Consider the following 25,694-nt stretch of genomic DNA (forward strand, 5'->3'; position numbering starts at 1 on the left):
CCTCTTTAGCCAGTGCAAATCCAGAGAGCCTCATCTGGGAATTGCCATGGTTTATGCCTTCTGCAGAGCTGGTTGTGTCTGGAGGAGAGGGGTTGCTAGCCACTCCTGTTAATCCCAGTATTTTCTGTAGAATCTGCATTGACTTCCACTGATGTTGGCAGGAGCCCCCCCCAAGAACAGGGCAGGGTTGGATTTGGACCTTGACATGAGTCTTTCCAAGCAGAAGTTCTCAAGAGCCAAAAGAAACAGTGGCATTGACTAAAAACTTAACATGACAAATATTAGAACTGCTTTTTAAGAAATCCCTGTTACCTCTTCTTTCTCATCCACTTGTGCTCCCACTTTCTGAAGACTACATCCAAGACGCGTTAGTGGAAGCTGTTCTAATCATTTTAGCAGTTTCTGGGTCATGAAAAACAAAGAAAAGCTTATTAATGAGAAAAATGAAATGAGATTTCCCTAAGCTGATTACCGATTAAAAAAAAATTTCCACATTCATTTTTCTGTATAAAAAAGAAAACATCTGTCACCGTTTCAATGCAACTCAGTGTCCCCGCATGGGTTTCAGCTGAGGCTTGATCAATAAATGCCCATTTTCACACCTTTCTTCCTAATCTTTTTAGTTAAACTCAGATAGTTACAGATCAAAACGAAGTAAAAACAGTTAGCTGAGACTGTTCATCAGGACTGTGGGACTTGGTGCTGACATTGTTTTGAAATATTAAAGTATATATAGAAAATCTTAGTTGGGCCACAGCCATACTCAGCACGTGTCCCAGCAACGCTGGAACAGAGAGCAGTACTTGGTGTTTCTAAAAAGATTTCAGATAACTTTGCCAAGGTTCAGAGCTAGATTGTGCAACCAAGTCCTAACAATGGCACAGATTGTACGATGCAGCCCTCATAAATTAAGCTTCCAAACTGCAAGGTTGTCATTTCTATTTGTCACCAGGCTGAAAAATACCCAGCTCTTTCCGAGCAGTATCTAGAGTAGGTAAAGACGAGTGTTGTCAGCTTTCCTGACAACATCAAGGTGCAGGAAGGGGATTTTGTGCATTGGCAGGTATGACTTTTCAGTGAGTCTTTTTTTTAAAAAATATTAAATGATAGCTTCGCTAAAATGAAATAACCATTTTTCAGTTCAAAAGATTGCTTATACACATACACTGTCTCAAAAACTCTCTAAGTAATTGTTGTTCTTGCCTTGACACAGTCCACAGAGAGAACTCACAGCTCAGAGAAATCACCACCGGTGTGAGACTATTTTGAAAGTTCAGAATCAAGAGGAGATTGCCAACCAGTCTCCCAGAGAGAGCCTGAGGACGCCCACCAGCCTCAGGATACAGCCCTCCGTCACTCTGAGCCCCGGAGCTGAGACTCACAACTGCTTTGAGCAGGACTTTGGTAAGGTGGCATTTCCCAAAATGTCAGTGCGGTGGTTACTCAGTGCCCTCGCAAGGTACTTCTTACGCTATTGCAAACGAAAGAACAGTCCTTCGTTGCAAGAGAATTCTTGCTAAAGGAAGACATTTTTCCCCCTGAGGGTGGTGAGGCACTGGAACAGGTTGCCCAGAGAAGTTGTAGATGCCCCATCCCTGGAAGTGTTCAAGGCCAGGTGGGATGAGGCTTTGAGCAACCTGGTGTAGTGGAAGGTGTCCCTGCCCATGGCAGGGGGGCTGGAACTCGATGATCTTTAAGGTTCTTTCCAACCCAAACCATTCCATGATTCTATGATTCTGACTAGAACTGAAAAATCTTCTAGGGTGAGGGGGAATTTCAAACAGCTGGTTCATGTTCCAGAATTTGAAGATGAAGAATGAATATGTGAAAAATTGTCCCCTCAGCCTTCATGTCCAATTTAACAGATGCATCCACTAAAAAATGCAATAGAAACGCTTTGCCTTTTCCATGCGTTGCTGTGCTGTCTCACAGGTGGGGATTCAGCAGTGTCACCTCCCAGGTTGCTCCTGTGCTGAGTGACACAGCGACAGCCACAGACAGCCCCTGATGGACCAAATCCCATTCAGAGCGGAGGCGTTTTCAGCACCTTGCAGCTTCATGTGAAGGACTCGAGGAGCCTTGCAATTAATTCCTCGTAATTACCACATGGGATAAGTGTGGGATATTATCCTACTTGTACAGCAAGAGATGTCAAGGCACGGAATATTCACAGGGGCTAACAAAGGCTGAATGGAGAGATGTGCTCAAGGATCCTGCAGGGCTGGCCGAGGCAAGCACGGGGTGCAGGGCATCACTGCTTCTGCTCAGAACAAATGTTTGCATAGAAACAAGGGAAAGTTTGTGGCCAAAAGGGTTAAATGGCAAACAGTAGCACGCAGGCCACTGTCTGAGGAGATCTCTGCTTGCTTCCACCAAACAGTAGCAGATGGTGCATTGTTTTAAGGGCTTTCCCGAGACAAAAGAACAAGATCAGATAACCTTTCCTCAAAGAGGGTACTTATAAAAAGCCTTGCTCTTATTGAGGATTCTTCATTGTTTTCCCCACAAAATTTTACAAATAATATTGGATTTTGAGGTGGTGGAGAAGCCAGTATTGTTTACTATGCTTCTCCCCATCCCCCAGAGACTAGGAGGGCATCTTACACGATTGGACAGCAAGTCTGTTGTCTGAAGTGTTTACCACAAGTGAAAGACATTGTATTTATTTAATATTAATAACTAAGGGTCCCAGTTCTGGAAGCTATCTGGCAAAAAGCCCCTGCCACCCACTGTTCACCACATGAACAATAGGGACTGCTGCCTCGCGTCTGTGCCAAGAGAAACCTTTGCCTTCTCCGAGCATTTGCAGGAGCTGACAGCCTTTGAGGGAGCTCCAGCCCAAGGCCTGCCTGTCAGTCCCACTGTGGGCCATGTTGCTGCAGATGAGGCACAGAGCTGTTGTTCTGAAGACAATGTGGGTTTGAAATATGGGTCACGAGCGGATCTGTTCACCAGTTTTACCAGGAAAAGGGCATTCAGACTCAGGGCTGTATTGTCTGCCATGATGCATCGCACCAGCAGTCGATTCTGTTCTCTCACAGAACACAGAAGTCGCTGTGCACATGCAGCATAATGATGTGTAATTATGCAACTGCTGCAAAATATCAATATTTGCCTTTAAAAGATACTTGCATCACCTAGCCACTGATTGCTACGCAAAGACACAACAAATTTTCTGTAGAAAACATACTTTGCAAAACAACCAATTTCATTTTCAAACACATTAAAGCACAGTATAAGAAGCAGATATGCACAAAATATTTGTAACTATTTACTGCCTGAAGTAAGACAGTGAACCTGTCCTGAACTGTTGAATTTTCTTTTTAAACACAGCCAGGATAAAATCTAGAATTGCAAATGCCATAAGCACGTGCTGTGGTGGACACAAATCATCCCCACAGGCATCACTGGGAAGTATTTCACATAGTTCCTACACGCATCTCTGAGCAGTTTAGGCACAAAACTTGGTACAACTGAGCGAGCTGATGGGGAAGGGGTTTGCACATTGTGCTTATCTCAGAGACTACATAAAATCTTCCCATCATTCCAGCCAGACTGCCAGGTCTCTTCCACAGGTTTCTGAGAAGATGAGCTGTACTTTCCTTGATACTGCAGCACTCGCTCTGAATGCAGCCCACAGTGCCCAGGTTTCTGTGCTGCTATCAAGGAAGGGAACAAGGTGATATAAATAAAGTGTTTTACCTGCTCCCCTCTCTACAGCCTGGAGGCTGGACGAGGTGCCAGATTAGGCTAAATGAGCCAGAAAGCTCATTTCACTGGGCCAGACTCTTAGTTTTTCATTTTTTGTATTTGAGACACAACAAGGTTTAAGCTGAAATTAATTGTTTGAAAAGTATTTTCTAAATGTTGGAGCCTAAGCATAGCTACTGGTTTCACGTAAACTGCATTAGGAAGTCAAATGGCGTGCCCTCCATTATTCTTAAAATGCAGAATTTTAACCTGGATTACAAAGAAAACATATTCATGCGTAGTGTCTTTCCCTCAACTAGTGATTGACACATTTTCTCGTGTCACTAGAGGGAGCTGCCTTCTTGCTTGTAGCAGAGGGAGAAAAGATTAAATTAGTGGAATCGGCAAAGAAGTGCAACAGCGTGGTTTCAGCCAATTGTTCTCTGATTGATAGCTTTGAGATAAGATCTCTTCGTGGTTTGCTTCAAAATCCTACACTGTCTCTTGTATTTTACAAAATTCTGCTTGGTGAAGCTTCAGGGAGCTCCATCATCAGCCTTCAAGTATCTCTGAAGCAGCCTGCAATGATGGCAGCGCTGAAGCACAGCCTGCTTCTTGACTCTTGTGACATGAGAATTGCTCTGGAGAATTGCTCCCGCTTCCTTCGATACCCGTTTTCTCCCTCTGAACTAGTTTCTTTCCGTACCCAGAGAGGCTGCATTTGCACTGCTCATCAGCTGGCTGATGAACCATCCTGCAGCTTGTGTCTGCGTAAGAAGTCAGGACTTTGTCCCTCTCCACGCTGCTCCAATAGTGTGCTGTTACTCGTAAAATCCCACTGCAAAGCAGCTGGACACACGTTTGGACAACATGGACAACATTTCTTGCTCTGTGGCATCCAGTGTTGCTTTGCCGTGCAGCTTGGGGCTTTGGTATCCATCCTGCAAGTGCAGTGGGCTGAGGGAATTTAGGATAATTGAGTGAGAGAAGGAACATTCCATGGAAATTTAGGGTTCTGGCGAGGTCCAGATTCAGGCCCAACTCTCTGTTGCTAGCCTGCAGCAAAATCTGCTCTGCTGCTTTGTATGTTGCATGGCACACGTGGAAGGGGCAGCAGCAGGGTGAGGTACTGCCATGTGCTGCAACATCTGGCTGGAAGCTGAACTCCAGCCAACCCTCGGCACTAAGGGATTTAGATATAAACACAAAATATGCGAGGGACAGGAGCGGCAGAGGCCACATTAATCCCCCCATTTAGCAAGCAGCTACTCCTCAATGACAAGTGGGGTACCAGACGTGTTTGTAGAGGAAAGAAGAAAGTGATTCAGCAGGCGTGGAAATCCTGATTCTCCAAGGTGCTCAAGAACGCAGATCAGCCCATTGATTTTCCTACGTAAACAAGCACAGCCTTCAAGTTTAGAGTTTCTTGCTGAGAGACTGCTCTTGGCTCACAGATTTGCTGGAAAAGGGCCAAATAGGCATCCTGTTCGCCTGTGCTGCACATCTCAGCTGTGGCCAGGAGTTAGCAAACCTCTTTTCTGCATCTCCATTTCCCTGCCAGCACTACAGCTCAGTTCCTGCATGTAACAAAGTACCGAAATGCCTGGGTGACACTTCACCATCCCTTCCCTTACTTGAAGAGCATCCTAAAATAATAAAGCAGTTGAGCTAGCACAGTAGTTTTGGAGAGGGGAAGGATTGCCCTGACCTGGGTATCAAATGAGTCAATTCCTTCTGGTTCTGTTGCTGCATTCCACTGCAGCCTTTCAGGACTCTTTGCACCCCATCTTCCTACAGCTCCAGGCAATAACGTAGTCAAAGTTGTGCTTACATCTAGAGTTGCAAGTATGTATTTTTGTAATAACTGCTTTGGACTGATTGCTGACATGGGCAGAAAGAGAAAAAGCTGTCCTTGAGTAAAGCAGCAGTAAGTGCTTCTGCCTGGCTTCAAGTGATTAGAAAAATGAGACTTTTAGCCTGGCTTTTTTAATTATATGTCACAGAGATTCTACAGGGCTTTAGTGAGATTCTGCAGGTGCAGCGGAAAGTGATTTAATAAATAGCATTTTTTTAAAAAGACTGAGTGTATGTACATTGAAGCTCTCTGGGTATGCAGCAAAATGCCATTCATCATAACGTAAGAGGACATGAAGTTTAGCCAGATGGTATTTTCTTTAACGCAGCATGTAGCAACACAAGAAATGCATCTGAAAATAGCCACAATTAGGAAAATTGTGTTCAAAAGGAGTGAAAACAGATCAGAACAAACTTTTTATTCACTTTGAGATCAATACCATTGGTTAGGCTTTGAGCAGAGTAACAATAATATAGTTCAGTTTGAGGCACCATTTGAAAACATTTCCCAATTTTAAACTGTATCCTAATAGATTCCCATATTTCAGAGTGGCCTGGACATTAGTATCAAAAGCTACTGAGACAACTTAGCGTCAATAAATTTAGCCTGCAACTTTTTTTTTATAAAATGACCTTATTTGTCTGTATTGAAGGTGGCATCCTCGTCTGGCTTTTGAAAGTGATGAGCTGTCTGTATACCTGCTGAAAAACAGTTCACTTGTCTTTTTTCTATTATATTGCTTAAAACCAGCAATAACATTTCCCTGTGGAAACAACAGTTCTTTCACCCACAGGATTTTCCTAAATATAGCATTTCACAAAATCATCTCTGGCAACTATAAGCATTAAAGAGTCTGATTCAGTCCTCAGAAAGATTGGGGTAAAACAAAAAAATTTTTTAAAAGGATGAACTCTTTATTGGGCATGAGATTTCTAGGTAATTCAGTATGATTTTTCTTTTTCAAACAACCCTCCAGAACCAGGAGATACATATTACTGAAATAAAAGATGAGATTTTCATCCAGTCTCTTGATTCTGAAAAGTAGGAGGTTAAGAACTTACTCCTATAGTAACACTGTAAGGAGTAAGTGAAATTTGCAACAAGCTGTTTTTATAAACAGAGCAGCATTCTAATAGAAAATCTGTGTCAGGCTTGAAGCATTCACATTTTATTTCTCTCACATGCACGTAAACACAAAAAGCAGCCTGCCATGCAAAGCAGCCCGCGCCTCTGATCCTTCCATGTTAAAGATCCTTCAGTATTTGAAGCAAAACCAAACCTCACATGTCGTGGGCTCGTCCTGAGGCACGGGGTAATTTGGATTCGGACAATCGGGATAGATATACAGATTTTATCTCAAGTTTCCAAGTCAAACCTATTTCTATTTATGACCCACACTTCAATTCATCTCTGGTTCTGGTTGCTGTGACAGTGGCAGGGCACAGAGTAAACACACAACCTGTTTGCATAAGCTTAGCAATTCATCTGAGAGGCTCAAAGCAGCCAAGAACACATCCCTGGTCAACATTACATCACCTGCACTGTAAAAGACAGACAGGAGAGTTACGACAAGGAAGTAGCAGTGAAATAAGTGCACTGGGAACAAGAGTTGTTTTCCTCACTTAAAAGCAAAAGCTTTTTTTCACAGGCTTGACTGCTCCATGACAAAAGAGAGAAATCAAGCCTGCACCCCCGTACGGGGAGAAGCTGCAAGATGGAGGGGGCACGCGTGGTGCTGGTCCCAAAGAGGTGACCAGGTTGGGTGGCTTTTCTTCTTTTGTAACCAGCGGGTCTGATCCTGCTGGTGCAGTAAAGGGGCAGTGGGAACAAGAGTGGCAATAACCCATGCTCTGGACTTCGGGCTTCAAATGGGAATTGCTCCCCAGTCCTTCTTCCTGGCACAGGCCCTCTTGAGTCCTACCTCTTCCCCTCTCCCCAGTACTCGCAGGACTTTATGCTAACAGATGTCTTGACAGGATGTAGGTAGTGGCATTTTCCTTCTTCAGATACAGTAGCAGAAGTAAATGTATGCAGAGAAGTTATTCCAGGAACAAAGGCAGATGTCAGATTTGGGAGGCTTCCAAAAATAGGCCCAGGGAGGATTCAAAAGGAAAATGCAGTTAGGGATGATGCACACATTCCCCCTCCCACTTTTGGTGATCCCTTGTTGAAGTCTGTGCGTTAGGACTCAGGCATGTTTTGAGAAGTGCAGCCAGGCCTGAAATGCAGCAAAGAATGCTGCGAAGCAGATGCCCTGCGACATGATGCTGCTGGATTATTTACGAGGTGCACCTAGCAAGCCAGCCCTGCTAGTAAAATACTTAGCAAGTGCTTAAATCGCCACGGACTTTGACAGTGTAGAAACACATTTTCAGGGAAGCATCCAACTGGAATCTGAAGGAAATCTGCTTCCACTGCTTCCCTCTGGTAAACTCTGATACTTTCTTCAGCTGGCACCCCTTAAATGGAACACGGATTTTAAAAAATCTTTCTAAACTGAGAAATGGTGACCATTACCATTTATTTCCTAAGCTTCTGCTGGTGAAGGAGACCCTAGCTGCACTGCACTGGAAGAGAAACACAGAAGTCATCTGGACAATTTAAGGCAAAACTCCCTACTACTGGCTCACAAACTGAAGGTACAGTAAGCAACCTATGCAACAAGCAAAGAGCAATTCCTGTTCTACTATCCCAGGTAAAAAAGTGCTACCTCTTCCTGGATTCAGGTGTATTCAGGTTATAATCAGTTGGCATCAGCTGACTCTGCATCAGGATTATAAACCTGATGTAGCTGCAGAGGAGAGGTGCTAACCTTAATTTGCTATTTGGAGGTATTGTTCTAGCACTGCTGGGCCAGAATGTATTGCTCTGCTGCAGCCAAAGCAAGAATTTGTGCTGCTTTCTGAAGGCAGCAGGAGGCAAAGGCAGTTGGCTGTGCAATACCTGTGCTGCCTTCTCTTGGAGTTTGCTGCCCTTTGGCCCCCAGCTCTGGGGAATCAGGTGACTTGGTTAAAAATATTGTTTATAGCATGTCATTTCCTAACGCAGGCCCATCAGCTCCAGCAGAAAGAGCAGCTTGCAGTGCTGAGGGAGAAAGCGAAGCAAGAGGTTCAAGAAAGCCAGAGGTTTTTGAGTGACCTGCTTCAGCACAATTCAGAGGTAAGTTATTGCTTCACACTCTGGGCTACTGCTTTTGTGTTCAGCAAAACGTTCCTCCAACTCCCTCTGGTTTGTTTGGTTTTTTTCTCATTCACAGTCACTTAATCAAAAGGGGGTTTTGAGCTGGTAAAGAACTTGGGTCAGGATAACTTTCTGGAAGTGCCCAAGTCTCTTAGGGAACAGAGCCCCTGAGGCTGTCATTTGGGCAGTTGATCTGAAATCACATCGCAGCTTTTGGTGCCTATGGCTGGTTTTGCTGTAAAATGGAGAGAAGGGTTTTTAAGTCCTTGAGAGATAATTGCTCAGACATGACAGCCTAGTTAGACGCTAATCTTGACTAAAAAGTATCCTTTTAAAAAAAAACAACCAAACATGCTGTTTATTTGTTGTTTACCTTCCAGCCTGGGATTCTGAAGTCAGCTAGGAACTGGGGGACTTAAGTGTCTATTTGTTAAATAAGAATTTAGCCCCATGTGCACAAACACAAGCTCAGATCTCCTGCAATTCCAAGCTCTCCTTACATGGTTGGGAGTATTTGCTTTGGAGGATGCTTTAGCTCAATTAATGTCTCTCAGTATGTTTGAACAGCTCAGACAGAAGTGATCTCTGTATGTTTGGGTTTTCTAAAGCCCTTAGGATGAACACAGTACCCTGACTCCCATCAAAGCAGCTCTAAATACGCAACAACTTGTGAGCTGTTGTACTACTTTACTTCCATATGCCCACACAGTTTTTTCACTGTAAGTAGTATCCAGCTCATTAGTTAATCCAACTCTTCAGAAATCATTGGCATGTGAAAAACTTTATCTACAGTGAAGGGCTTTCCCCAGAAGATGAGGGAAGAAGGCTTGGGAGTTCTGCCTTTCAATAGATATTCAGGTCTCTGGACAATTTCTGTGTTTGCAGGAGTGCAGTGGCTCCAGAGGCAGTTATTCTTCTGTGCCAAGATTGGACCATGCAGAGCAAACACGGAGAGGACACCAACTGGAAGGTGACAATGCAGCTGGCAGGTATGGAAGGCAGTGTACAATGAGGCACTCCGATAGTGTAGCCTGTGGTTTGACTAGATGAATGACTTGGGGCACTAAAGCTTTTGCATTGTGTTTCTAAAATGGATGGTCACTTCAAGTCATTTAAGAACAGCTTACCTGGCCCTCACATTATCTTTTAAGACTATGGCATAACCATTTTACTCATTCAGACCTCTGCTGTGAAGTATCCATCTTTGCAATACAATCTTTCTACTCGAATTTATGCACCAACTATAGTATGAACACCTTTCCAATGTTGCAGAACATTTTGCATTTTTTAAAAGGCAGAAGCTCCTTTGAAACTTGTGGGGAAAATACAGTTTTTCTTATTTTGCTTTACCATCGTATACCTTGCTATGAATGAGAACATTGTATGTGTGCTCTTTTACATTCATTTAAAGTGGCATAGATTAAAGACTTGAGAATTGCTTCTAGAGTCTTATGGATACCATTACCTTTGCATGAGTAAAACTTCCAGTATTCCATAAAAACGAGCACCATGCTAGTTTGAAAGACTCAGACTCCACAGAGGACTTTGCTGTGAAAGCTAGGAATTGAAATAGTATCTCCGGCTGCAATAAGAAAATATTTCCTTCCTTTCTTACTTTCAGTAATCGAGAGATGAATTCACTGAAACAATCTACATTGAAGATAGAAAGAGATCACAGCCCAGTGGATCCCAAAATAGCGGGAGAAAGAAGACCTCTGGGAGGAAAGGGTTCATATTGCTCCGTGCTTCAAGAAGGTGAACACCAAGTTGAAGGATTTGGTGGTACTGGGCAAACAACACCACTTTCTAGCACGGCATGAGAAACAGCATAGCATCCAGGGGCTGGAACACATAATCATAAAATTCACTAATTTTCTAACTGATTTTGACCTAAATACTTTTTCATTATGTGTATTTAAACCATACCAGTCTCCCTTTGTACCCCTGACCATTCTACAAAAAATATTCTTGGGAGTTGGGAGTTATTTACCCTGTTGATAGACCCCTTTTTCTTTTTACTTGCTTACCATGATTTCACTTGGCAGTGAAGCTGGCGTTCACAATCTGCTCCTGGAAGCCAAGGGCTGTGGGGTGACCCTCCTCAGGAGGCAGCGTGCAGGCCCAGCTGCCGGGTCCTTGCGAAGGCACCTTGAATTCAGGAATGGGTGCTGACTGGTGTACTGTGGGAGCTGCTTGGGGGGGGTCTTTTTTCCTTCTGTTACAGAGAAATGTTTTACTTACAGTGACTTTAAATCTCCTTAGGATCCCTGCCAGCGGAGCACGGGGAGCCACTGCCTGACCATCAAACCCCAAATCTGTTGTCGCCTCTGGTGAACCTGCCCCACAGTGAGACCTGTGCAGGGCACGACTCTGGAGAGAGCAGTGAACCAGCCAGCCGGGTAACACCAGCTCTCACGCCAGTGAGGGCATTCCTTCGTTTTGGCGGGTTTTTGTGGCTTTTAGTTCCCACATCAAACTCATCACCCACACGGCACTTCTCCACTAAACATGATACTCTGCTCTGTCCCCAGCAGAGCAAGGTCGGCCGGTGCTATGGAGGCTCCAGCACCTTCTGCAGCTTCAGCCTGGCCATGGCGGAGCAGTGTCTGAGGGGAGAAGAGCTGCGAGCTCGACACCAGGCTGCCCTCCTCAAGCTCCGCAGAAAAGCTCTCCGGGAGAAAGCCAGGGCTGAGCTGGCCTGGCTGGGCCACCAGAAACGGTGAGGGGCAGACGGGTGGGCAGGACAGCACCGGCCCGCCCTGACGGGGACAGGTCCTTCAGCAGGAGGTGGCGGTGCCACTGTCTGCTCAAAGCAAGACAAACTGTCCTGGCTTGGCTGCAGAGAGCAAATGTAACACACTCCTCTTGCAGGATAAATGCAGGTAAAGCAGGAGGAGAGGGGTCTGCGCAGTTTTATTCTCTCCAGAGCACAGTCGAGCTCCCTATTGCAGCCTCCTTCAGGTGCGGCGTGAGCCCCACGGCGCTGACTGGGCTGAGGTGCCATCAGGGATGGTGCGCGGTGTCCCGCGGCGCTGACTGGGCTGAGGTGCCGTCGGGGACGGAGCGTGGTGTCCCTCTGAGGTGCCTTCAGGAACGGTGCGCGCTGTCCCTCAGCGCTGACTGGGCTGAGGTGCTGTCGGGGACGGTGTGTGGTTTCCCTCAGCGCTGACTGGGCTGAGGTGCCGTTGGGGACAGTTTCAGCCCCCCCAGTGCATGGCGTCCCTCACCAGTCAGTGCTGTGTACTGAGAGGGCTCAGGGAAGCCTCGTTGCCTCTGGAGAGGTCTGGGTGATAAAGCCCCGAGGTGTCCTCCAAGTCTACCAGAACCTTCTGCAGAGCCTTCCACAGCTACTGCTGCTTTTACAGCTGCTTTGAGGGGCTCTTTGCTCCTATCCCTGGCATTGCCTTCTGAAGAGCATGAAATTAATGGCATTTAAGTATCTGATTGTGATCCTCATCCTTCTCTGGTCTCCAGGTGTCTGGAAAACCTGCAAGATAGTCAGGCAGCCTCCGCCATGGCTGCAAAGCAGCACAAAATCCTAACAGAGCTCAAACAGGAGGAGGTAATGCTGCAGCAAGAGGAGCTGGATTTTTATTTTATAGACAGTGGGAAGATGCAACATGGGGAGGTGCCTCTTGCTGCTGGAGCAAGTGGGGTTTGTTTTTTTTAAAAAAGCTACTGGTGTCATTTCACATGCATTATTCTGCTTTGCTTCCTACTTTCAGTGAGGTGGTTTTTGTGCCAAAGTCAGCAGTCTGTAAATCTTAGAGAAAGAGAAAACACCTTTTCTTTTTTTTTTTTCTGCTACACCACTGTTATTGTGGATTTTTCTATTTGTGCCATAACAAACAAGTCGTATAATATGAGTTTCCACTGATTTATGCTTCTGATGTTGAAATATATTAAATTAATCTGACAGCTAATTTTATAGTCTCGGTTCCCCAGCTACTGAGAGGCATGCTGGGCTCATAATTACACCTGGTAATCAGAAAATTTCTGTCCTACTCCTTATGCAGTACAAGCCTCTCCTTTACTTCAAGGAATTCCTGTGCAAACCGAGTGTAAACAACAAGCATCCTGTAGTTTTGAATGACCTGAAGATAATTCGTTTCCAAAGGTCTTGCTTCTCAGACACCCCATCTCTCAGGCAGTGAAATATCTCCTTAACTATAATTAGTTTTCACCGGTAACTCCCTGTTAACATAAGTGAAACACAAAACTGCAAAAATTTTTTACAAAAAAAAAAGAAACAAAGCCTGCATATTGAATTTTCAGGATATTTTGTGATCAGTATTGCCTTATGTTAAGAAATACTACATACATTTTTAAGTATGTCTTTCTTCTGTTATCTTAGTTCTTTTACGCTCCTTTCTTTTTGTTTTGTGTAGGCAGAAATCCAGCACCTGCAAAACCTCTACAGGGCAGCCCATCAAGAAAGAAAGCTTTTATTAAAGCAGCAAAGAGAAATCTTAATGATGCAGCATTCAACAGCACAACTCCAGGAAAAGCTGCGTAATTTGACTGGAAGGCAAGAGGTTATGAAGTCACAGTCACTAGATGTCTCGGTGGGCTTTTTGAGTGGTTGATAACTGAAGTCAGAGCTGACACTGCAGCTAAGGAACCTAGGTGAAACCTTCTGTATTACCTTTTCCTTTTAGCTTACATGGAGCCCAGCAACTGAAGAAGCAATAAAGCTGAAGACAACAGGGATTATTTCTAGCCCAAAGTTATACCCCTCCTTAGCAGAGTCTGCAGCCTACCCAGAAAGGCCTGATCTGTCAGGGAATAAAGAGAGTTGTGCCCAGCTAAAGAATAAACAAAGCAAGAAATATGATGAGGGGTGAGTAAAACCCTTTCCACGGTGATAGCTGATAGTGGAGAAGATGGAAGTAGTTACATCCTAGATAATTATGTGAGTTTTAAATGCTACCAAGAGGGAGTTTTATCATGATAAGTTTTGAAAACCTCTGTGTTCAAGCAGTTGATGCATCAAGGTCACTGCTTATCATTCTGACCAATATTGCCTCACTGTTTATTTGTGTCCTACATATGTCCAGTCTACCCTCTCACGTCCAAAATGGTAAGTTCTTTGGGGCAGGGACCAGCTTATGGCAAGGTAAGTGAACAGTGTCAAGTAAATTAAGGTGTCTGGATCCATAGCTGGAGATCTTTTCCATACAGCTTACTAAATTCTTCAGGTAGAATACATTCATCACTTCACTATATTAATAAGAAAGAGTGTATTTATTTCAGACTTTCCATTCTTTAAAAAGAAATACTCTTCTGTGCAAGGGGAAAAAGTGGTGTAGGTGAAATCATTAATTTTACCAGAAAGTTGTTTGAGTCTATTTACACCAACTGTACTGTTTATCAGGGACTGCTTCTTATGTTAGAAAATAAAAAAAATCTCCTGATGGTTACAGGGAGTTACATTATGATCTCAGTATGTCTCTGCCACAAATATTAACTCCTTCAAATAGAATAAGCTCTATCTGATCCTTAATCCTGAAATTTAGAGTCTATGTATACATCTGTCTGTGTTTGTATACATACACCTGTAATCATGCAGTACTGTGATTTGGATATATCGCTAGAAGTTGGACAACTCCTTTCCATGCTGAAAAAAGCCATGGTTTTCTGCCATCATAAGCTTATTGCACATGGAAAGGGCTGCACCGGGGAATAAATTATTTAACCCTGTGTGCAAAAGATGGAGTAATACTTGTTGCCGAGGCAGTTGTGCTTTCATTGGAAAGGCTCCATGCTCTTGCACTCAGTGTCACAATCCTCTGTGCTTGAAGAAAGCCATTTCTTGCAGGCTTTATATGTTAAACTCTGCATTTTAGTGCAAGCAGGTGAACATATTTCACTATGATTACCTGTACCATAAAATGTTAAGCAGTGGTGTTTAAGTCTTTGGGACTGGGGCCTGTCATTGCAACGTTAGGAACAAATGTAGCTTTAATATCAGGCCTGGACAATTAATTTATGTAGCACTAATAACTAGGATACTTTTTAATGACGCCACACAACTGCTAATGACAATTCACATTTTCATAATGACTTTTAACTACAAACTCAAAACATTTTGCAACTATATACTAATTAAACTTCAAAATACCCACACAGAATGAGTAGAAATGTATTGATTTAATTGGTGAAATTCACTCCCTTGTCATCCTCTGGCTCTAATCCTGTGTATCACTTAACCTCTCAGAGCAGGTTTGTGTTTCACTCAGCATTTAACCACAGTAGGCTTTTGTACTACATGTGGCTTAATTTTGTGCTTAAACTGAAGCACAGAGGTGTCATGTAAAATGCCCGCAGTCGGAGTTTATCCAGGAGTTGAGGCAGGCTGTTCTGAGAAAGCACGGGGCTCCTGTTCCCCAGCATCCCCCTTCACTTCCCGCTGAGGTGTGCAGATGAGGACTCGGCAGTATCCACGCTGCTCAGAACAGCAGTCTTCCAAAGCAGGCTCAGATGAACAAAAATCTAGTTTGCTTCAGGGGGGAAAAAAATAAAATAAATGCAGTTAAAGACAAATCCATCTCTATATGAATTAAAAACCTGTTCATTCAGAGTTACCCAGACCTTTAGCAGATCGGTGAGTCAGGTTTGTGCATTTACTTAAGTCCCCACAGGGAAAGGCTTTCAAATAAATCCCTGCATGGAACTGATCTATAATTCATGGTGCTATTGATTACAAGTCACAGAAATCTTTAAAAGGTTTCTTGGCTGGGCTTTCAGTTCTTATTACTGACGAGCCTGCTCATAGGAGAACAGTGAATATCGGCGTCAGTCTGGAGCAGACAGGGCCTGGTGGAACTCGCAATGCACCCAAACTCTTGCTGCTGGGTGATTGTGTATGGATCTCTTTTCTCTGGAAGAGTGCAGAGTGGTAATTATGCTCTCCATCCACCAGTGCCGGTGTCTTCATGTCTTATACTGATCAGGAAGCCAGCTGATGGGCTGTAAGGGGACAGAAAGGGACTGAAATAATAAATTACAAACATACAGAAAAAGCTGCTGGTTTGGGGTTTTGTTGATGGGTGCTAAATACTAGAAACAAGGAATATAGAAACTTGTAATTAGTATTAATGAACAAGCTTTTAGCTGAGAATTGGGAATATATCTTCTGAATTGCAATACTTATTTTGAAGTCCTTAAATGTTAGTGGTGTTGAATACTCTATAGGCCTGCTTTTTTCACGTTAAAAAAAAAAAAAATTGAACAGGGATTTAGCTTCTAGACACTGTCATATTGTTAATTTTAATCTATTTGAGAACATATTTAACTTTTTAAACTGTTATTGTAGTAAAAAAAAAAAAATCCACAAACCTCAACTAAACCAAAACAAAAAACCCACATGCAGGTCGCTGTGTTTTCTGCTCAACTGTGTGTTCTAGAACTTGTACCACTTAATGGAAAAGCCTGTGAATATGAATTGTGTTGCCTTGTGCTTTTGCAGTAAGCAGACTCTTTAGAAAGTTCAAAGTCACCATCACAATCAGTATCTGATGTCTCAAATGTCCATGAAGTTGTGGTGCTATATTTAAAGTGGTAAATTTAATGAGATCTGTTGATATCTGGTACGGTATCGTGGATTGGAAATGGAGGAGGCATATAAGTTCAGATTTTGACCCTAGTTTTGCCTTTTCAGCACTGATGATTTCTTCACTCTCTTCCTGTTTTTGTCTCTGAAGATTAGAAACGTGACTGTATGAAATACAGTATCAAGTGAGAGGGAGGGGAATGGAGAAATAAATACACTATTCCGAGTGCTTCTGGCTTTAGTGACCTGCTGGTTTATAAACATATGTGCATGTGAGCACTCTACAGGTACTATCAAGCACTACCAGAAGCATTGACTTCATATCTTTATTGACTTCATATAGATTTGTCATGATTAACTTGGGAACACGAAACCAACTTCCAGTCATTAATTCCTTGTCTAACTGTTTACAGCTTTTCTACTGAGAACAAGCAAACACTGACACAATACCAGAAACAAGCTGAGGAGTCCTCAGGTGTGGAGCAGTCCCTTGGTGTGAAAAGTCCTGATGCATCGGAAATGGTGGCCAAGAAAGCGTGTGGTGCCACCAGTCAAACTACAGGCTCGGTCTTTATGAGTAAAGATTGCAAAACCACAGGTAACAAATAAAGACGACTTTGGTAGCAAACCATGTTTGCGACCACTTAGTTAAACTGAATGACTCAGGGCAAAAGTTGAAGTCTTGCTCTTTGGAGCAGTTCAAATCATGTTTCAGAAGAGGACTGTTGAGCTAATTAGCCCATGAGAGAGAAATTGTGCTGTTAGTCTGTTCCTTGGTTACCTCCAGTGTGGGTTTTGGTGCAAGGATCTATTCAGGATTAGCAAGAAGGAGGTGTAACAAAGGTGTAAGTTGTTTTGTTGAGGTAGCAGCTACGCACCGATGAAGAAAGAGAATCATAGAATCACAGGATGGTTTGGGTTGGAAATGACCTCAAAGATCATCTAGTTCCAACCTCCCTGCCATGGGCAAGGAAACCTTCCACTACACCAGGTTGCCCAAAGCCTCATCCAACCTGGTCTTGAACACTTCCAGGGATGGGGCATCCACAACTTCTCTGGACAACCTGTTTCACCACCCTCTGAGTGAAAAATTTCTTCCTTATATCCAATCTAAATCTGCCCTCTTTCAATTTAAAGCCATTGCCCCTTGTCCTGTCACTACATGCCCTTGGAAAAAGTCCTTCTCCAGCTTTCTGTAGATCCCCTTAAGTACTGGAAGGCTGCAATAAGATCACCCCGGAGCCTTCTCTTCTCCAGGCTGAACAGCCCCAACTCTCAGCCTGTCTCCATAGCAGAGGTGCTCCAGCCCTCGGATCATCTTAGTGGCCTCCTCTGGACCTGCTCCAACAGCTCCCTGTCCCTCTTGTGTTGGGGAGAGAGAGCGCAGAAATTTCTGGAAGTGGGCTTTACAGTTGCTACCGTGCACCTGGATGATACGTAAGGTGACAATTGGAGAAATAAGGTCATTGGTCCTTTCAGCTTCTGTTGGTGTGACAAGGAATATGTAGGACAAAACTAAGTTACTCAAACTATAAATGTCTTTAAATAAGCCTTTTTGAGTGAGCTGAACAAAAAGCTATAGTTCTATCACTCATGGAAAAAAAAAATGCAGCATTGGAAACATTGTCTTTTGATGTACCTTTCAGAGCTTAACGCTCAGGATTTTGGTTTACTACCTCTGGAACACACAAATTCGGCTAGAATGGATGAACCTATATCCACACCCATTACAAGAGAAGGCAGAAAGCGTGCATTTCAGGTAAGGATCACCTCTGGAATTCTGTTTCTGCCTACAGAAATGGTGCCACAGGTTGTTTGCCTTAAGATAGGACCCGCACAAGCCTCATTTCGCAGTTATGAACATCGAGTAGAAATCAGTCTTGTGTGTTGGTTCTGTGCACTTCAGATGGAGACTGAATTTTGACATGGGCTGAGCTTCCACAGCCTTCCTGCCTTTCCATTTTTTTTGTTGTGAACTGGTGACAGGACGTTTAAGCCACCTCCTGTAGGTAAGTGCTGTGCTGCTCCAGGAGAAACTAAAGCTGCTCCTGGAGCAGTGAACTCTTATTTGCCCGTAGCTGCTGCAGAGACCAGTCCCTTGCCCATTTCGTGCACCAGTGACACAGCCCCAGCATGGGTATATGTGCACAGGAGTCCACAAGCACTTATATACCTTAGTGAACATGTAGATTTAACTCTGATATCTTAACTATTTTGTGCCAGTCTGCCAACAGCAATGTCCTTGTCTCTTAAGACATTAACTCTATCTCTTAAATATTTGCATTCTAGGAATCTGTGCTGAAGGAAAAGGCATTTATTTCAAACCCAAAGATAGATCCTAAAGACAATGAAGATATTAATCCCTGTGACAGCAAGTTCACAGTGAAAGGCTTGGGGATGCTTTCTGCTTTGTGTAACTTATGCCTGGTTCAGGCAGAAAACACTCTTCAAGGAACTGGTAAATCATATTTAATGCTATTATGTCCAATCTGTTTCAACCACTTCAATCAAACTTTAATCCAGACAGAAAGAGAGACAATCTTCTCATTTATTACCTAAGTGTCTTGCTCACTATACCCAATTTATAAATCACTGCTAGGCAAGATGGTGGAGATGTCTCAAAGGTTTATTATGAGGTATGATTATATTGCTTCCTCAGAACAAAATCATAACTTATTCTGATTGTGTCATTAACAATTTACTCTCTTTTGAGGCATTTTTTAAATAATTTAAGGATATTCTTTTTAAAAGAACATAGATCAGTTGAAGATAGACTTCGACAGGACATACTGGAGTTATTTTTGTTTCCAGGTTTTATCCTCAGTTCATATATCTTGCTCTCAGTAGGACATATAAAAAAATAAAACTGGCTGTTTATATATGAGCCAGTTATATCATTTATATAGTTCTGGGTATGCATAATCTCTGTATTATAAATATTTACATATTGTGGCAATATTTTGTATTTGTGTTCTTTTTTTCTAATGAACTATCTTTCTGCATTTACTCCTAGATACCACAGTGAGGGAGACTATAGATTTGTGTAAACAAGACTTAAAAAAAGTGGTCTTGGTGATAGAAGTTTGGCACCTTAACTCCATTTTCAAGCCTAGCTTTGAGCATGTGGACATCAAATCGTCCAAAATAAATCCCATCCCTCAGGCAAAGAGAACTTTTTCCATGGACTTCAGTGGACCATGATTTCACCATTAGTGTTTTGGCTTCGTTTTTATGTTTGGCAAGGAGTCTTGAGCTGCTTCATAGCCTAGAGTGTCAGTGCATAGGCATGGCCATAAACCCTAGTAGCAAGCCTTAGATCCTTGTCACGGCTACTTTGTGTGACTGAGATGAAGAATCAGCCTGTATTTGCTTTCTGTGCCGAATAATCTCTGTATTTCAGGTGATGCTACATCATCCTTAGAAGATCTGGAGAACGAGTCTCTGACAGTGGAGAAAGCACACAAAGAGCAGAGAAGTCATAAAGCTCTGAGAGAAGAGCAGGACCCCTGCAGTCCATTCCAGGCACGTGGCAAGCTTATAATTTATCTTAACTGGGTCCTTTTGCACATAAACTTTCAACAGAAGAAATCCTCAGTATTGGCTGTCACGGAGATTTTGTGCTTGGAACTCAGCTTGCAGGCAGAGAAGCTGAACTCATAGGTTTTTTTTTCAAATCCAGCAGCAATTCACTGGTATTCTTTAGGTTTCCTGTATATTCAGTGATTCTTGATCACACTCTCTGCAGGCTGAGAAAAAGAAGAAAGTTCTTTCTTCTGATGATGAAGATGAGGAAAGAAGATCAACACTGATTTCAAATGAAGCTACATTAGTGAAAACTGGGTTGAGAAAAGAAAGATCATCAGAAGAACAGAGGTACTGTATCTGCCAAGGCCAAACCCTTCAGTTCTACCCTCCAGTGTTCTTACTGACGTGTCAAGCTTTGCTTGTTTTACGCCCATCATTGTGGTTGTCTTGTGGAAAGAGGAGGCAGACCTGACTGACATTTAGCCTGGGATTTTTTTTGTCTTGTATAGGTTAAAAAAACAAACAACAAAACCTCATACATCCTCTTCCCCCACAAAAAAAAAACCCCAAACAAACAAACTCCTTTTATAAAAAAGAGTTTGACATAATACTTGTCAAATTCATCAAACATTGCCTGCTAAGTTTTCTTAGGTGATCTAATTCATTGGAGTCAGTTGAAGCAGTATTGAAATCAGTTTGAGAGCAGGGGGAAATTGTCTCCAGAAGGCTTTGGGCTGGACAGAAATCATCTGAAGTCAACAGCTAAACCACTTTGCGTTATGCTGTCTATAGGCAGCTAATACCCCCAAAGAAATTTAATGTTCTACTCGACATTCCTGAATGACATTGTGCACCATACACCTGTAATTTCAGTTTAATCCAGCTGTAATGTTGTATTTTCAGGTTTAGTGCAGATTCTGAGAGAAAATTGGAAATCATACATATAGATGAAAAAGCACCTTCTGAAATCCCTTTGTCAGAAGGTAAGAAATGCCTTTTTCTAATAGGGTTTCTGTAGTTACTTAGCAGTCTGAGTAACAGCTCTTCCTGGAGTTTGTCCGTAGAGAATAATAGCCTACTACTTGTATCAGGTAGTGAAGCTAATTTTGGGGCTAAAATAATAGGGATTTTAATGAAAATCCTGCATTCAAACTCTTCTGATCAACTACATTGGGCACTGTTGTATTTGTTTATCTGCAACATTACTGAGTTCTTCATCTTTATTTGGTAAGTCTGATTTTTTTATTTTATTGTTTTGTACAATCATATTAAAAGTAGTTCCAATCTTGACTGTGCCTTTAATGCTACTGTCTTCCGAATGCAATTTACGGATGAAGATTACTGGATTTGAATCCTAAACTACCTGTCAGCAACCTCTTCTATAAAATATTTTTTTTTCTGAAATACTGATATTATTTTTTAAAATTTTCTTTTAAATATTCCAGTTAAAGAAGTGGAAGCGCCTGTCCCTTGTGAGATCCATCAAGTGGATGGTAGTCAGTGTTTGAAGCATTTGGACCATATTTCTCATGAAGCTTCTGATGAAGAACTACATTTAAAAGCGTTTTCCGAAGGATTAACTTCCACTGAATCATCGATCAAAACAAACAACTTCTCACTGAGATGTGAAAGTGCCAAATCAGACTCTTCACTCCCAGAATCTCAGAAAGTGTCTGCAGTTTGGATTGAGATTTCAGAAAGCTCCATTTCAGACTCTGAATTAGAGCTGAAAAATGGAGAGGACACAGATGTTGGTATCCCAGAAGAGTTTGCCTATGACAATGGTGATGCATTTCCTGATGGTTCAAAAGAGATGCTAATAGCAATAAGTAATGGAAAGGAAACGTTACCTGGTGACAAACGTGATGAACATAAAGTACCTGAAGATGACAGCACTGAGACTTCACCACACTCACAGAAATACCCTGGAGATGTTTCAGATCATGGCTGCTCTGATAATTTGCTTTGTTTCATTCCATCAGACAAAGCAAAGGCCTCCAAAACAAAGTCAGCAGATTCCTCCCAGTCTGATAACCCTGCCAAGGGAATGGATGAGTCACATCTGGATGCCTCAGAAAACTACCATAGAAACAAAACCTGTTCTCAGGACATCACAAACCAGAGCAAAGATGCAGTTGCCAGCTCTTCATGCAGTGATGCTATTTACTTACCTAAGACCTATGAGCAGCAGAAACCTAGTTCTACAAGTAGGGGAGAAAAAGAGGATGGTGGAATTAACAGTTTATTTGTGGATCAAAATAGACACCTAATGGGGTTTCCACTGACAGGTCCTTCGAAACAGCTAGATTTGGTTACTGACCAACTTAGGAGTACTGTCTCTTTTCCACCTGACAAAGATATTACAAATAACAGATTATTAGCCTGTCTATCTTCAAGAAACTTATCGGTTTCAGGAGGCGAAAATAATTATGCACAGCTTTTGAACGGGACACTTGCATCCAGCAAACTCAATAAGATTGTATGTCTGCCCACATCCATGCCAGGAATTTCTGAGGAAGTCCCTACAGAAACGAAGTCATTCACGTCTTTGCAAAGGATGGCCACAGAAAATCAAAACAACTCCACAACTGAATGGCAAGCCATAAAGGAAGCAAGGAGGGGACTGTTTTCTTCTGTCTCCTCAAAAAAGCAATCATTTCAAGCTGAGAACTGCTCTTCCAAAGGTGAAGATGATACAATTTTTATTAGTGATGCAGGTCTCCCTCCAACTGATGAGGATACCTTGTCAGAAATACTGTCTCCTGTTGATGAAGTATTGTCCTATGGAAGTGCTGACTTGCCATCCTCTAATAAAAAGGATTTGTCATTTCCAAGTGAAGACCCTCCTCCTCCCCCTTTAGGTGCAGATGCCATGAAAAATGATGATTTTACCTTCAGTATGGATGATTTCCCATCTCCACCAGAACAAATGACAGTCTCAGAGACCAGACAGTGTATGGATGAAGATGTATCACTGAAAATGGATGCATTACCCCCATCACCTGATAACGCTGTGCTTGAAGAATTTCCCCTGCTCAATCGAGAGACAACTGATGCTTTTTCAACTCAGGATGGTAGTGGCTCAGAACAACCTTTAGTTAAAGATATTTCCAGTTCAAAAGAAAGCTTATTAGAATACCAGCACGGAGAACACAAGACGCCTTTGCAGCATTTGGAGTTTCTGCCTGTGTCAAATCCTGCTTCTTCTGGTCAGGCCAGTAAAAGTCCTGACTTCATGATGAAACAATGCAAAACACACTTAACACTGCCCAAAGCTGAGGAGGACAGCAGCAACCCGTTATTATCGTTTGAAATTGGAGACAGAGTGTTAGTAAAGCACACCCAGCCTGGAACCCCAATGTTCCAAGGACGGACTTATTTTGATAGTGGCCATTGGGCTGGTGTTGCACTTGACGACACTGAAGGTGATAATGCTGGAACATACAAAGGGGTGAAGTATTTTGAGTGTGCTCAGCACTGTGGTATCTTTGTCAGACCTGATGAGATTTCATACCTGTTGGGGGCTAATGAAAGTGCTTCCACTTACATGGGGGATGAAGATTCTGACTCCTCCTATGATGGCGAATCCTTGAAAGGAGACTGCAAATACTCTGAAGATGATGAACAAGGAGGAGGGCTTACAGAGCAGAAAGCAGAAGACACAAACGGTGCAGGAGGATCAGAAGTGAAAGAAAACCAGTCTGGGTTACACACTGCCTCGCTGTCTGGAAAAGGGCAATGGCTTCCACATTCTGACCAGTGTAAGTGTAACAAATTCCTCTGTCAAAATAACGTAACACGCTTGGGATCAGACACAGAAAAAACAGAGCTGGCACAAATAAAACAAAGGGTTCTTGCAGACATGTTTCCATTGAAGAGCAAGACCAGTAACACAGATGAGGTAAACACAAGCAGAAATATTTGTTGCTTGGTAGAGGATCAGAAAAGAAAACTCACTGATGATATTGCAAGTGAACTCAGTGAAAAACTTCTGTTTGACACTTCAATTGCATTTTCTGAAACAGCTCAACGCAAGTATGGAAGTGCCTTTGAAAAAGACATGATGGATTACTGCAAAGGCCTAAGACGAGACAACAGCCAGAAACTGCTTCTCCTCAAAGCCAATGCAGTTGCTGTCTTACGCGAACAATCAGCCAAGGCTTCCGACGTTTTGCTGTGTGATTTCCACACGCGTAGCGTTCACGGTTGTCACGCAGCAGCAGAAAGAATCGTAACTAAAGTTGTAGGTGATGCAATTAAAGAATATAAGAAGATTAAAAGGAAACATGGATCAAAAGCAGACAAGATACTTAATTCAGCTTCAGAGACTTCTCCAACCAGTTTGCCAGTAAGTACAGTCGGAAAGTTTTTGTCTGCTTCAGTGTTGGACCTGAAATTGGGTCTACTCAGGCAAGCATTTGTGTTGCCCAGTTGTTTTTATCATCCATAAAAATTATATCAACATTTGGAACCAGATCGCCCACTTAATGTGACCCATTCCTCGTTTAAGGAGTTGTCCCGCAGCCAGGGGACAGCATGTGGAGAGGGGAAAGGATGAGCCGAGCATGGGGATGATGACTACAGCTAGTCCAAACAAAGAAAATGGAACTTTTTGTTGGAATCTGTCAGTTAGACAAAACCAATAAATCTGTGCAAATGTCCATTTTTATTAATTTCAGAGCAAACCTGGACACCTGTCAGCTCACCTGCCTGACTCCTTTGCAGCTCCTGGCTGTGAGACCTTCAGCTTTCCAACTCTGTGTTAGCTCTGCAAGTAGCTTCTAGCCAAGTCAAGACTCTGAGCTGCCAGACTCGCTTTTCACTCAGCCCCCTGGGAGACTGGCACCCCAAATGAAATGGAAGCTGCTTCCAATCCCACAGTGTCTGATTTGTACTTCCTGATGGACTGTTTAAGAAATAATATGACAGAAAGTTTAAAAAAAAACACAACACATTTTGCTTTGGAGAAATGGGGAGAATAGTTCCAATTCAGAACAAAAATGTTTCAAAATGTTAACAATTTTCATAGAACTCCAAATTTAGAATTCTTTCCCATTCTGAATTCTGCCAAATACATAAACTAGGGGTTTTTCATGATACATCAGTAAGCTTTTCTCTGAGCCCATGACTAAGAAGATGGTTTTAAGTGTAACCTTAATCAGTTGCTGATAATCACAATACCTTTAAAAATTGTGGCAAAACATGGAGTATGTCACCTGGTTTTTCTTTTTCTCTCAACTCAAGTTCCTTACAAAAATCCTTGATGCTGGTGTTTTTGGAAGCTCTGAAGACTTTGACCAGCCTAATTCTGACCAACATACGCTGGTGAGACAAATGCAGAAGCAACATTTGTACAAACTAGATCAGTGGCACTCAGCTCCTTGGAAGAAAACCGTGGAAGTTCCTCTTGTGATACCACATTACAGTTCATACGTTAAGAAATTGTCTGCGTATGCTGTAGAAGAATTATGGACCCCAGAAAACAGATATTCAAATTTCAGGAAGATCAGTGTGCCAAAGCACTTGGAATGTAAGGATCTCCTGGGGAACGATTTGGAAACAGAGAGCAAGAGGATGTATAATCAGGTATTTTTAAAGCATTGAACTGTTATTAAACTTTTCCAGTGTTCTGTGGGCTGACTTGTACTAGCTACTAATTAGTACTATTAGTAATATTAGTACTTAATATTATTCTAGCTGCTAACACTAAATATAGCTAAAGGAATACTGAAAGAGGTATTGCAAACATTGCTTTTGGAATAAGTAATAGATATTCCTTTTAATAATGAAAGGAACATCAGTGATGCTGATGACGTTGGGAAATTTTGCACTGAGATGCAAACCTTCAGAAGCGCTGAGAAAACTTTTGAGAGGCCATCAAGGAGAGACTCA

The 25,694-nt window shown here is 42.6% G+C and overlaps 1 protein-coding gene across 1 annotated transcript in view; it reads left to right on the top strand.

Moving 5' to 3' along the window:
• Positions 1–25,694, top strand: part of CCDC187 (coiled-coil domain containing 187) — a 43,180-nt gene that overhangs the window by 16,290 nt on the left and 1,196 nt on the right. The window contains exons 12-27 of the mRNA XM_086625296.1: positions 1,214–1,404; positions 8,078–8,184; positions 8,594–8,704; positions 9,611–9,714; positions 10,347–10,480; positions 10,988–11,124; positions 11,257–11,444; positions 11,597–11,686; positions 12,200–12,287; positions 13,114–13,290; positions 13,384–13,565; positions 16,691–16,875; positions 17,924–18,036; positions 18,567–18,735; positions 21,248–24,150; positions 25,047–25,388. Of these exons, the coding sequence (XP_086481422.1) occupies positions 1,214–1,404; positions 8,078–8,184; positions 8,594–8,704; positions 9,611–9,714; positions 10,347–10,480; positions 10,988–11,124; positions 11,257–11,444; positions 11,597–11,686; positions 12,200–12,287; positions 13,114–13,290; positions 13,384–13,565; positions 16,691–16,875; positions 17,924–18,036; positions 18,567–18,735; positions 21,248–24,150; positions 25,047–25,388 (5,221 nt within the window). The remainder of the gene's footprint in view (positions 1–1,213; positions 1,405–8,077; positions 8,185–8,593; positions 8,705–9,610; positions 9,715–10,346; positions 10,481–10,987; positions 11,125–11,256; positions 11,445–11,596; positions 11,687–12,199; positions 12,288–13,113; positions 13,291–13,383; positions 13,566–16,690; positions 16,876–17,923; positions 18,037–18,566; positions 18,736–21,247; positions 24,151–25,046; positions 25,389–25,694) is intronic.

Source organism: Tauraco erythrolophus, chromosome 22, assembly GCF_009769465.1.
Source record: "Tauraco erythrolophus isolate bTauEry1 chromosome 22, bTauEry1.pri, whole genome shotgun sequence".
Taxonomy (NCBI): Eukaryota; Metazoa; Chordata; class Aves; order Musophagiformes; family Musophagidae; genus Tauraco; species Tauraco erythrolophus.